Genomic DNA, 12404 nt, shown 5'->3' on the forward strand with positions numbered 1-12404 from the left:
TACATTACAGATACCATTTCGTTTCACTCATAAAATTTTAGACATACATTTTAAATGAACCAAATAAAGGAATTTCTTCCCATGCAGAACTAAGAAACAGGAAATAAATCTTTACCCGTGTGTGCTTCTGTGATCTTGATTCCTTCATTTGTCTTGATGTTTTTGGTCCATGCACACTTTTTTGACCTGACCTGGCCTTTGTAGTGACTTTTGGAGTTTCACAGCTTAGAACTGGAGCTGATGGACAAGTCACAGGGAACGATGGCTCCGCTCGGGGATTTCTGGGTGTCACCGCACGATGATGATGACGAGTCTTGCCACTTGTTTGAGAAAGAAGAGAACCTGAACTTTCAGACTTCACAGGTCTATTGTGGAGAAATAAATCAAAAACACAGATTAAGTGAATCAACAATGAGGTCCATTTTTCTGTCCTAAATGTGACAACTATATTCACTGAAACATAAGCCCCTGAAAAGGAAACAAAATTTCTTGCTACTACTGCTTTAAAGAAGTAATGTGACATCATACTACAAAGTTGCTCTGGTCTTCAAATGAGTGACTAAAACATACAAAGCAAGGAATAACTAGAATTTCAGCCAAAAGGAAAAGCAACAAGCGCTATCACTGTTGCCTTCCCCTCGGTTTATAATTTCTCACATAAATTAGCTCTGGCATTCTAGGTGGTGAAATCTGAAAATTTAATAATCATCTGTTAAGTACTTATACTTTTCTATGAAGATCATTTTGACCAAGACACCGCAACCTATACTTATTGTACCTATGCAATTACCTGGACAAAATAAGTAAGTATTAAATACAAATACAACTATAAAGTTGGCTCTTTCTAAAACGTTTAAATTTCCTTTCACATGATAGGGTCTCACATCCTTCAATTCTGCCAATCCACCAGCCACAGTGTACTTTCTTTTCTAGAACACATTTCTTTTTATTAGTCAAGTCACAAATAAGTAAGTTATTGTTATAAAATACAGTATTGGAAATTTTAATGGATTTGCTTTTTAACTTTATCACATATAAAAAGTACCATGAATTTGTGAAGTCCCCATAAAAATAATTTAGTTATTCCATATTAGGGAAATAGTTCTACTATTATAATAGAATATAATAGAATTATTATAATAGAATATAATATTTTAAAATATTCTAGTATTTTTAAATGCTAGAAAAGATTTAAAAGTCTCATTCTAATAATATCTTATATTTTTTGAAAGATTTACATTCACTAAAAATTTAAGATGCTTTAGATGCTAAAGACCTAAATTTGAGCAAGGTTCTAAAGATATATAAATTCAATGGGAATTAGAGTGTTTATGAAAACTTCTGTTCTAGTATATGGACATTTTACTTATTAGGTAGCAAAAAAAGGACCAGGAAAAGCTTCATATGATATTATGCAGTGTTTAAAGCTATATTTTACAAAAACAATGTTTCAGGGGCCTGGGCAGGCAGAAAGCAGAGCAAGAAGGCAGGAAGAGCTGGCAAGGAAGACCCTCTTCAGTAGGGTAGCTCTGCTACTTCATCTATTGGACCACATCTCTAGTGTTCCATAGCTTTACAACCTGACGATCCATCATGCAAATGGATTGTATACTAGAACAGAAAGCAAGAAACTGTGATTTTTTTTCAAGTCATTTCTTTTTTAGAACTTACAAGCATAATGATAAGTGCGCAAAATAAAAACAAAATTCCTGATATGAAGTAATTCATCTACGATCTATGCAGACAGCTACTTAAAAACAGGAAAGACTGGGGTGCCTGGGTGGCTCAGTGGGTTAAAGCCTCTGCCTTCAGCTCAGGTCATGGTCCCAGGGTCCTGGGATCGAGCCCCGCATCGGGCTCTCTGCTTGGCAGGGAGCCTGCTTCCTCCTCCCTCTCTGCCTGCCTCTCTGCCTAGTTGTGATTTCTCTCTGTCAAAAAAATAAAAATTAAAAAAAAAAAAAAAAACAGGAAAGACTAATTTGAAAAAAAGGGTGGACACTAACATACTTTCTATCATGAGACTTTTTTTTTTTTTTTTTTTAAGTAGACAGAGAGGCAGGCAGAAAGAAAGGGGGAAGCAGGCTCTCTGCTCAGCAGAAAGCCCAACGCAGGGCTCGATCCCAGGAACCTGGGATCATGACCCGAGCTGAAGGCAGAGGCTTAACCCACTGAGCCACCCAGGTGCTCCTGTCATGAGACTATTTTTAATGCATTTAATAGTTCACCTTTTTTGTGGATAAAAGCAATTCCGATCTTTTGATCTCCTTTTCAATTGAGAAACTTCAGCTCGGCGCTCGCTTTGTAATGCTTCTCCATCAAGGACACTTCCAGGCTCTGACAAGACGGCAGGGGATGGAAGAGGGCTCAACACAGTAGATACTGGAAAACTTTCTCTGGTGCAGGTGGTTTGGGTTTCATAACGGATAAGACGAGACTGAAGTTCAGAAAATCCCCCATCTCTTTCTAAAGATTTTCGGTCATCCAAGCAGTATCTAAACAAGAGAAAGACTATTAAAATCACAGGCTCCATGACAGCAATAGCCTTTTCCCTGCCAATGAGGAAACAGCAAAACACCTACTTGAAAACCTCCTAACTTCCTCGTAGTTGTTGGAGGGTTGAATGAATGTCCGACTTTCCTCACAAGTTCGGTTTTTCCCTGGCCTGCTACATGACACGGCAAAAGATTTAAAAATTTGAAGTATGATCTGATTCCTCTTTGACTATTTCTGGGCAACAGATTAAGTTAATCCTCTGGCTTATTTTCAGAATAATAGAGTTGCTGTTTTAATACTCTTTAAATCTCTGCCAACCTCTGATTCCTCAGCACGGCTAATATGTAACAACGTGAAATGCTGACTTCTGTTAGAAAGGGCAAGTTTATTTTCAACAAAAAGATGAAAAGGGTATAAAGGTATTCTAACTGGATCAAAAAAGACAGCTCAGAACATCTGGAATTTGTCTTTGAAACTCCCTTCCCCCCACTTACTGCTTGATTGACAGATTTTTCTTCAAACACTTCGGCTGTCCCTGTGCATCTGGCTTCTAGCGAAATCCGATTCAAGGAATCAAGGAGATGTTAGCTCAGTGAATGCTTCTGGACTTAAACAAATCCCGTGTTGTTAAGAACAGCAAAGAGGCATAACAGGAAACCCACCTATGAGAATCGTGACCTAGGACAACTCTTCACTTTCTTCTCTGCTACAGCCGCATCAGGGAAACACAAACGGCTTCACAAATGTCGTGGGAGGGCAATCAAAATTAAACCCTTTCTCGTTAGCCGTCCTCCTGCCTTGTAAAGTTCTAAGATGCTCCCTAAAAACCAGAACTTTAGGTCCATAAGCTTTTAGTTCAGCTCCCAAGGAGTGTATCATTACCCTAAGATCTGATTGCCTGGTCAAAGTTTAGGGACTTTTTCTTTCCCTTGCCACTTTCATATTTGATTTCTAAGAGCTGGAATCCCTGGGTTTAAATTTGGCTCCACTACTGATGAGCTGTTTGAACTTGGCCAAATTACTTAACTTTATTTATGCTTCTGCTGGCCTCCTCTGCAATCTGAGATTTATAGCAGTCATTTCCCCGAGCTACCGTGAGGATTCCTTGCATGTTCCCTGGGCACCTGTAGGCACTCAGAAGCAGTGCCTAGAACATGGAAGCAAAGCAGTCAGAAAATGCATGCTGCTGTTGCTAGTGTTACTATTATTACTGGCAGGTTTATTTGTTACCACACCAAATCTTATAGTATGCACATTATTTAAAAAGCTGTCCAGGTGATTCTAAAGCACAGCTAAGACCGAAAAATCTCTGATCTAACCCAGCAGTTTGGTTTAACAGGGGAGAACAGTGAGATCCTAAATCAGAACGTGCAGCGGTGACAGAACTATAAGTAGAACCAAGGTCTCTCAGTTCTGTGACATTCTTGCTCTAGTTTGTTTTTTAATAAAACACACTCCTTTAGAAACCAGCTGTGATTCTAAGGATTACTGATGAGTTCTATGTCTCTCCTGGGCAACTGACAGAATCGAGAATAAAATCGAGAACCATGTTACGAAAGGTTCTAGGCAAGAGGCAACGTAATGCCTGATGAGCCTATAGAAAGTTTTTGCGGAAAAAAAGGTACAGTCTGACTTCAAATGAGTATTTTCCTACTCAGATTTTGAATCTAACATGCAGGTATTTTCCTTCCAGTTTTAACATCTCTTGATCACAGCTGTTCCTAATGTCACTCCTTCGAGTGAATTATGTGTACTGTGCCGGCTGATTTTGCCATTTAAAATGTCTTCAAATGATTATACTATGATCTGGCACTGAAACAAAAAGTACCTGTAAATAATAAAGCAATGGAAACAGAGAGGAAGGGTGGATATTTGATATTAGTGAAGTAAGGAATGACTACACTTCTGTATTTTCTTGCAAAACAATAACCAAATGCTTTGTTTATCCAAAGAAAGAAAAATATCTTCAAGACGATGAAGCTATTTTGTTTGCTAACTACATAAGAGGCAAGATACTGCCTAGCACACACCAATGTCAATGCAGGCAGGAGAAATTGCCAAACCTCTTGGAACAGATGAAATAAATTTGAAACCATCAGGAGGCTAGTGTGGCCACCCGTCACAGTTTCACAGCAATTTTTAATTTCTTGTGAGAGAAAACCGTGCATCTTACAATCAATGGTATCTAATGCTCTAGGATAAAATGAGTGAAAAAGCAAAACAAGCCTACAAGGGATATGTTTTATTTTGCCTTAAGAAAATACTGATTTGCGCTTGAGCAGTTTATATATACAAAAGCAAAACAAGCCTACAAGGGATATGTTTTATTTTGCCTTAAGAAAATACTGATTTGCACTTGAGCAGTTTATATATATATATGTATATATATATATATATAAAATATATATATTTTTTTTTTCTAAAGATTTTATTTATTTATTTGACAGAGAGAGATCACAAGTAGACAGAGAGGCAGGCAGAGAGAGAGAGAGGGAAGCAGGCTCCCCGCCGAGCAGAGAGCCCGATGCGGGATTCGATCCCAGGACCCCAAGATCATGACCTGAGCCGAAGGCAGCGGCTTAACCCACTGAGCCACCCAGGCGCCCTATATATATATATTTTTCCCCCAAATATTCTTTACGTCTGGGTATAGGAAGAGCTCAAAGATTCCAATGGCTTACAGCAGCATGAGGAAGACAGAACTCTCCTTTCACCTTCATAATTACTTTGACATCCCACTAGAATTTTGTTTTAAGTAGATTTATTATCTATGTTGAACATAAATAGGCCTCTTCCCCGCCCCCCCACATGCCCAAGTCTTCTTGAAAAAAAAAACACATTCCTGGATTCACTGTGCTTGCCTCCTACTACCTCCCTAGTTCGATCTCAATGCCCCCAGGTTAAGGAGCACAAATTTAGAGTAAAGAAAACGGAGTCACTGAAAGACTTATGTGTTTATAGGGGTAGGTAGTTCCTCTTAGTCATTTTAAAGTCCTCAGATTCTGACTTCAACTGTGTTTCCACATGCAGACAGAAGGGTAACGTTACTGTATGTACCAATGTACATGTATGTTATTGTATGTTCCTTGTTACTGCTGACAGTACTGCTCTGTATACATACACCAGTTGGTCTATCTACTCTGTTGACATCCACCTAGGCTGTCTGCAGTTGGGGCTATTCCAGATAAAACTGCTCCTTCGTCAAGTCTTCTGTGGAGTTGTGTTTTCACTTCTCTCGGGAAAATGCCTAGTGTTGGAACTGCTGAACCACAGGATCTGAGTATGTTTAGTTTTATAAGAACCTTCCAGATCCTTTTCTGGAGTAGAGATATCATTTCATACTCCCGCAAGCAATGTACTACAGTTCTGTTCCGCGTACTTGTCACTATCCATCCTCAATTTCAGCCATTTTGGTGACTGTATAGAATTTTATGGATGTACTATAATGCATTTAACCAAGCCCCTACAGTTAGACATTTCCAATGTTTCTGATTTTAAATAACATTATGGAAAATACCCTTGCATAATAACTTTCAGTGTACACCACTTTTTTTCCCATTAAGCTAAATTAATCAATCTGATGCTATGAACATTTGCGTGGGTTTTTGATAAATTACTGGGCAGCCCTCCGGACAGGTTGTAGCAATTTATACTTCTATGGGCTGGCTTACTCATTCATGTCTCTTCACCACTAACATGACTTCGTAAGTGAAAAGTGTCCTCGTTGTGGTTTCAATTTACATTAAGAATGTGAATTAAAAAGCAGAATTTAAAAAGTTTATAAAAACAACATGTCATGCATATCAGTCATTTGTATTTCCTCTTGGGTAAACAAATGGTTCAAGATTTTGCCAGCTTTTCCATAGGAGCATTTATTTATTGATTGATTGATTGATTTGTAAGCAATCTCTCTTTTTAAAAAATTTTATTTATTTGTTTGAGAGAGAGAAAGCAAGGGTACATAAGCAGGGGAGGGGAGCAGAGGGCGATCTCGAGTGGACTCCAGGGCTGCGGAGTGGACTCAAGTGGACTGTGGAGCTGATGCTGGGCTCAAGTTCATGAACCTGAGACCACGACCTGAGCCGAAATCAAGAGTCAGATACTTAACTGACTGAGCTCCGCAGGCGTCCCAGCATTCTTTAATTACAAAAGAAATACCTTCAAATTTATGCTTAAAAATATTTTCCTTAGTTTAAGGATTTCTTTGGTTTTTATCGATCTATCATTCTTTTCTTGTTTGGTTTCTTCCTGACAATGTATTAAAAAAGTCTTCCCCACACCTAGAATAGATTTGCCCCTAAATTTCATGCGAGTCCTTTCCTTTCACAGCTTTTCACTTTTAATTCTGAATACTCTGCGATTTATTTTGATATTTGGGGTGAACCAAGAATCATTTTAAATTAATTTTTATTTGTATATTTAATCATATTCTCACTACTATCTACTGAGTATTTCAGCTTTTGCCCTCTGATTTGAAATTTTTCTTCTATTAGATCAAATTCCTATATTTTCTTTTTTCCTTGGATTTCCTATTTAGTTTTAGTTCTACACTGTAATTATCATAGCTTTAAAATACAATTTTCTGATTACTATATGATAAAATTAATCTTATTCTTTAAATAAAAGGAAGGAGGCTTCTTACCAGATAAATTATAGAACTATTTCAGCCAAAGTTTCAAAGTTGTTAAAAATTATATTAAATATTTACATTTATTCCACAAGAACTAATGCCTCTATAATATGATCTGTGAATAGGGAAACAAGGCATGTTTCCCTGAAGTAATCAACGCTGCTTTTATGCCCCCGATATAGGTTATTTGTAATTTTTTCCATTCTACATTTCTTGCAAAAATACTTCTAATATTTATGGTTTTATTGTTATTTCAATAAGATCTTTTCTCGTAGTGTTTAAAATTGGAAATGGTAAACCAGGCATGTATTTTATCACTGGTCACTTTTCAAATTTACTACATCTAATAATCTTTCAGGTGTCTTCTGGCAAAACAAAAAATAAAAACAAAAATATACTTTTATGGTCTCCTTTTCAATACATACACTCTTTTGAGTTTATAACTCTTTAAAGCTCTCTATCTAGATTTATTTATTTTAACTGACTAGCCAAAACAGTGATTAAAACAGAAACATTCAGCACAATGGGTAAAAAAGAAAAAAACAGTGATCATAGGTATCTTTTAAACTCTTGTATCTGATTTTAATGGGGAATTTAAATCTGATGCTCGAAAATAAAATAACCGAATATTTTGCCTCTAGTGTCAAAGTTACATACAAACTCTTTAAATGAAATAAATCTTATTTAAACATAGCAAGGAAAGTAAACATTCCTAGAATGACTTGCTGGGTGGTCCTCCATACCTTCCAGATTTTCTCAATTGTACCACCATCCTTCCAATCTGCCCAAGCTAGAAACCCTAAAGAAATTCTTGTCATCTCCTTTTTCTCATTTCTAACATCTAACTGGTCTAAGGTTCTTTAGATAGCTGTAAGTTTGTATTCTCTTTCCTATTTCCACTGCCTTGATAGCATTTTAGTCCTTCAACATCTCCTGCTTGAAAGACTTCAACTCAATTTATCAAAAGCCAATGAGTTCTTTCAATGGCACAAACCCAAGCATATAATTTCATGCTTTAAAAATAAAGGTTTTTTACTCCTCAAAAAAAAAAGATCAATCTCCCTCCCGTGTCACTAGTGACCTTCATGACTTCATGATTTGATCTTATTGTAGTACAATATGCTTATCACTCCTGTTCAGAAATACAAATCTAGGGACTCGGTGGCTCAGTCAGTTAAGCAGAATCTTCGGCTCAGGCCTGATCCCAGGGTCTGGGACTGAGCCCAGAGGCAGGCTCCCTGCTTTTCCCTCTGCCCCTCCCCGCTGCTCAATCAAGCTCTCTCTCTCAAATAAAGAAATAAAATCTTTAAAAAATAAAAAAATAAAAAATGTAGTTTATCTTCCTAGAATCTGTAACTCTGTATTTTGTTTCTCTCCCAGACACTGCCTTTGCTGCCAGGTTTACTCCAATTCATTCTTTGAAACCTAGTTCAGATTTCCTCTTGGAAACACTCTCAAGTAGTTCTTGGCATTTAATTCTTCCAACCACTGGGCAGATATCTGTATTTTAACACCATTTATAGTCTACTAAAATTATGTGTTTTCTTCCTCCCCTGTAGAGTTTATGCTTCTAACTGGCAGAAATAATTGTCTTTTGTATCTTTAGCTTCTGAGTCAGCTTCTGAGCAATGACTGTCAGTATTTTTAAAGTTTACATGAAATGAAGATTAAGTTTACAAGCCAATCAAAATAGGATGTTTCAGGCAAATTATTTTACCAAATGACTCACCAAAGTCTTGAAAATTCATCATAAAATATTTTATCACCATTATTGAATTCCTTGTCCTTGTGAAAATGGTAGATGTTCATGAACATAACCTCAGAAACTGCTAATTCCTTTATACAAGAGAATTCTCTGAAATTTTATTCAACTGGTCAATTAAAATTCTAGAAAAATTTACAGAAAATTAACACACTGCAAATGGGAACACATTTCATCTAATAGTTTCTGAGTAATTGTGATGTAATTAGTGACCAAGGACTATTAATGTAACCAGTAGTATAAATACACATTTATAACATAGGGATGAAAATATTTTTGATTAAAATGTCTGGTAATTAATAATATAATATTTAAATGCTACAAAATTGATCAGTCATCAAATACCCTTTTTTTTTTTACAACAGAAGATAAACTCTTATTTGTATACACACTGCTTTGTTCTCTGAGTGATACACTTTCTCTTTAGCTTTTTATCTTTATATTGTATTAGAGATAATCTTCACAATGACAAAAGAAAAGTTTCACCAGCAACATGCAGAAGAATAAAGTGTAAATAAAAACTTACTCAATCCCATGATAATGACACACTGAGGCTTTTTCAAAAGGTAAACCCTGAAGTTTCCGAGGACTAAGTTCCGGTGTCAGAACAAAAGTCTTTTCCCTAAAACAAAAAGGTTTTCCTTTTTATTTAGTTTATTTAGTGAAAAAGAGAGTTCAAGAAAGCATCTAGAAAACAAAATCTGACTTCCTTCTCTATAGGTGAATCTTATATGGGATAAAAATTATGTAACATCAAGAAAGCATAAGAAAGAAATCAAACAAGGTTAAGCCTAAGTGGGTTCTGTCACTTACATTTTCGGTGCACCTCAACTTTCCGAAGTTATGATGTTATTTATTTCACAAAACTATTCTGAGAAACGGCTAAATCAAGAATGAAAAATGATTTGTAGTGGAAATTCAAGAAGCAGCATTATTCCAGAAGAATTTTTTGTTGTTGTTGTTGGTGTAGTGAACTAATGTTGATGCATTTAGTTAGGTTCTTCTTAGCAGGGGGATAATTAAAGTCAATTCAAATCTTTTGGTAACAAAAGTATTTACTTCCTACTGTAACACAGGAAGGATCCAGATTTTTCTTCACCTGGGAATGTAGTCATGTTGACACCTACTTTAAGAGTTAGCAACCTGTTAAATATCAAAGGATATGGAGACTGCTGACTTCTGTTATACTTTTGAAGTAGGTTCCAATCAGCAGGTATGGGAGAACTAATCATATGGTTAGCTAACAGTAAATATTCATGCTCAACCCCTTCCATACTCGGACCTGCAAGGGTATATCAAAATCTCAGGAAGAAAAAGGTCACTGCAATTAGGTTAAACTGTCCTGCTTATTCTAAGAGGTACCCACTCCCCCCAACCCTCCTCACCTTTCTTCCTGAGTTGAGAGGCACTGCTCCAATGCAATGGATCATGTTCCTGAAGCTCAGAACAAGTTAGAAGGAAATGGGAGAAGAATGCAATGGCACCTCTATGACTATGCTACATAGTCAAGAGAATGAAGTACCAGGCGCCTGAATTCAGAAGACTTGGAGACGGTATATGGAAATGCAAGCAGACAGTATAGTTCCATGAGTAAGTATGCCCTCACATTTTTTGCCCTATGGCTTTAATAATAAAAACTACCTACTTGCCACTGAAAATTATTGAGGGTACTATAATAAAGATTTGAAATTATTACATTAAAGTGTAAGGCATATACTAAGAATGAACCTTAGAAAACAGAATTTATAATCTAATCCACCCATTTAAAGTGTTCCACAAAAAATAACACTAATTAATTGCAATGACCCCAGTATTTTGATGACTCACTATTCAAGTGAATAATTTTCTAATGTAAAACAACTTAGGTACCTAGCATTTTTATGCAACTTTATGCATTTTTCTTTAGATTTACTCATAATCTATTCTTTCTAAAGGAAATGTTTTAGCAAATAACGTATTTTGTTCACGTTTAGTATTTCTTCGGTATACACACAGGAGTCATGCCTGCAGTTTGTTCAACATTTCAATAGCTCCTTACACAGGTAGACATTTTAATAAGAGCCCACAGGTTCCTGATTCATTGTTAGGAAAGCTCATTCTTCAATTTCAATGTTAATAGAAGATTATTGGGTAATGTTGTCATTCTTTATTAACACGAAGAAACTGTATCAAATTCCTCTAAATAAAATACCTATAAATTACAGAAAAAATAGTATCTCCTCTACAAGTATATCCCCTAATGTTGCATCTAGAAAAACACTCTCTTCAAAAAGAGTACAGCCTATAAAATTCAGTTTTGGCAAATCTGTTCAACTTTGTCAATTCACACTTAACGATCTGGAAGGACAATAATCCGATAGCTAAATAAATGAAAAATGTGTATATACTTCTTCACTCTCTTGATTCCCATAAAAGAGTATCAATATCTCAAAGCTATGAGGAAAGAAAAATTATACAACTTTTATGTCATTAAGTCATTAAAACCCATAATTTCTAAGACTCTCAAGTTTTCAAAGTTGCTCCTTCTCTCTCTCTCTCGAGTGAACATTCACATGAAGGCGATATGCTCCAGGATGATTTATGAGATAAAACTAATGTCAAATAAATCCCTTCCAAAGTGTACCTTTAAAATCAATATTTGCTAAAACAAGTTTTGTAGAAGTGATTAAAATGATCTATAATTCTTAAGGTTCTCTGGGAGGTCTTCAAAATAATGGATTAACAATTAAGATGGGGTAGTGATCAAACGATTCAAATCTCACAGGTAATTGACATCACAATTTTACCTGTAATTAAGTCAACTTTAGCAACATCTGGTATTTATTAACTAGTAACTTAGTTGTCTTGGAAGTCAAATTAGCGGTAAACTATTCACATAGACACTGAGTACTCAGTAATATTATAGTTTCAAAAGCATTTTTATTTTACTTTTCTGTTCTCTTCAGCTGAAGGCTGTGCTTTTTGCTAATATTAGGCATGACATGACAATGTCATGATGGGTAATGGCAAAAATCAAAACTAGAGAATAATGTAGAAAAAAGAATTCAAAAAATTTGCAAGTCAATTTATAATTTTTTTCTTAAATAGCACTGTCCTTTGTATACAAAGTAGAAGCTACTGACTTCTATAGGGAATAAACTGGTTTTATTGCTTTTGCTTTTACTATCCTTGTTTTCCTTAGATTCAATAACACCAAATAACAGGACATTGGCTAAGGTAAAATGTGAGGATTAAGTCCAACCGATAATCCCTGGGATCAAACAAGTGAATTTTGCCCAAGCAGCATAGGCATCGATTAACTAAGGAAATGAGATGCAACATGTTTTAAAATGATTTTTAAAAAATAACTGGCATGGGTCGCCTGCGTGGCTCAGTGGGTTGAGGCCTCTGCCTTCAACTCAGGTCATGATCCCAGGGTCTCTGCTCAGCAGGGAGCCTGCTTCCTTCTCTCTCTGCCTGCCTCTCTGCCTACTTGTGATCCTTATCTGTCAATAAATAAAATAAAATCTTTAGAAAAAT

General features: G+C 36.0%; 1 protein-coding gene across 1 annotated transcript in view; it reads right to left on the reverse strand.

Annotated features, from left to right (window-relative positions):
* The window catches only part of LOC123937292 (MDM2 binding protein), a 76886-nt gene that overhangs the window by 5342 nt on the left and 59140 nt on the right, over positions 1-12404 (reverse strand). Inside the window, exons 17-19 of the mRNA XM_045998035.1 lie at positions 9412-9507; positions 2226-2492; positions 116-365 (exon numbers count right to left, since the gene is read on the reverse strand). Coding sequence (XP_045853991.1) covers positions 116-365; positions 2226-2492; positions 9412-9507 — 613 coding nt within the window. The remainder of the gene's footprint in view (positions 1-115; positions 366-2225; positions 2493-9411; positions 9508-12404) is intronic.

This window comes from Meles meles, chromosome 1, assembly GCF_922984935.1.
Source record: "Meles meles chromosome 1, mMelMel3.1 paternal haplotype, whole genome shotgun sequence".
Classification (NCBI taxonomy): domain Eukaryota; kingdom Metazoa; phylum Chordata; class Mammalia; order Carnivora; family Mustelidae; genus Meles; species Meles meles.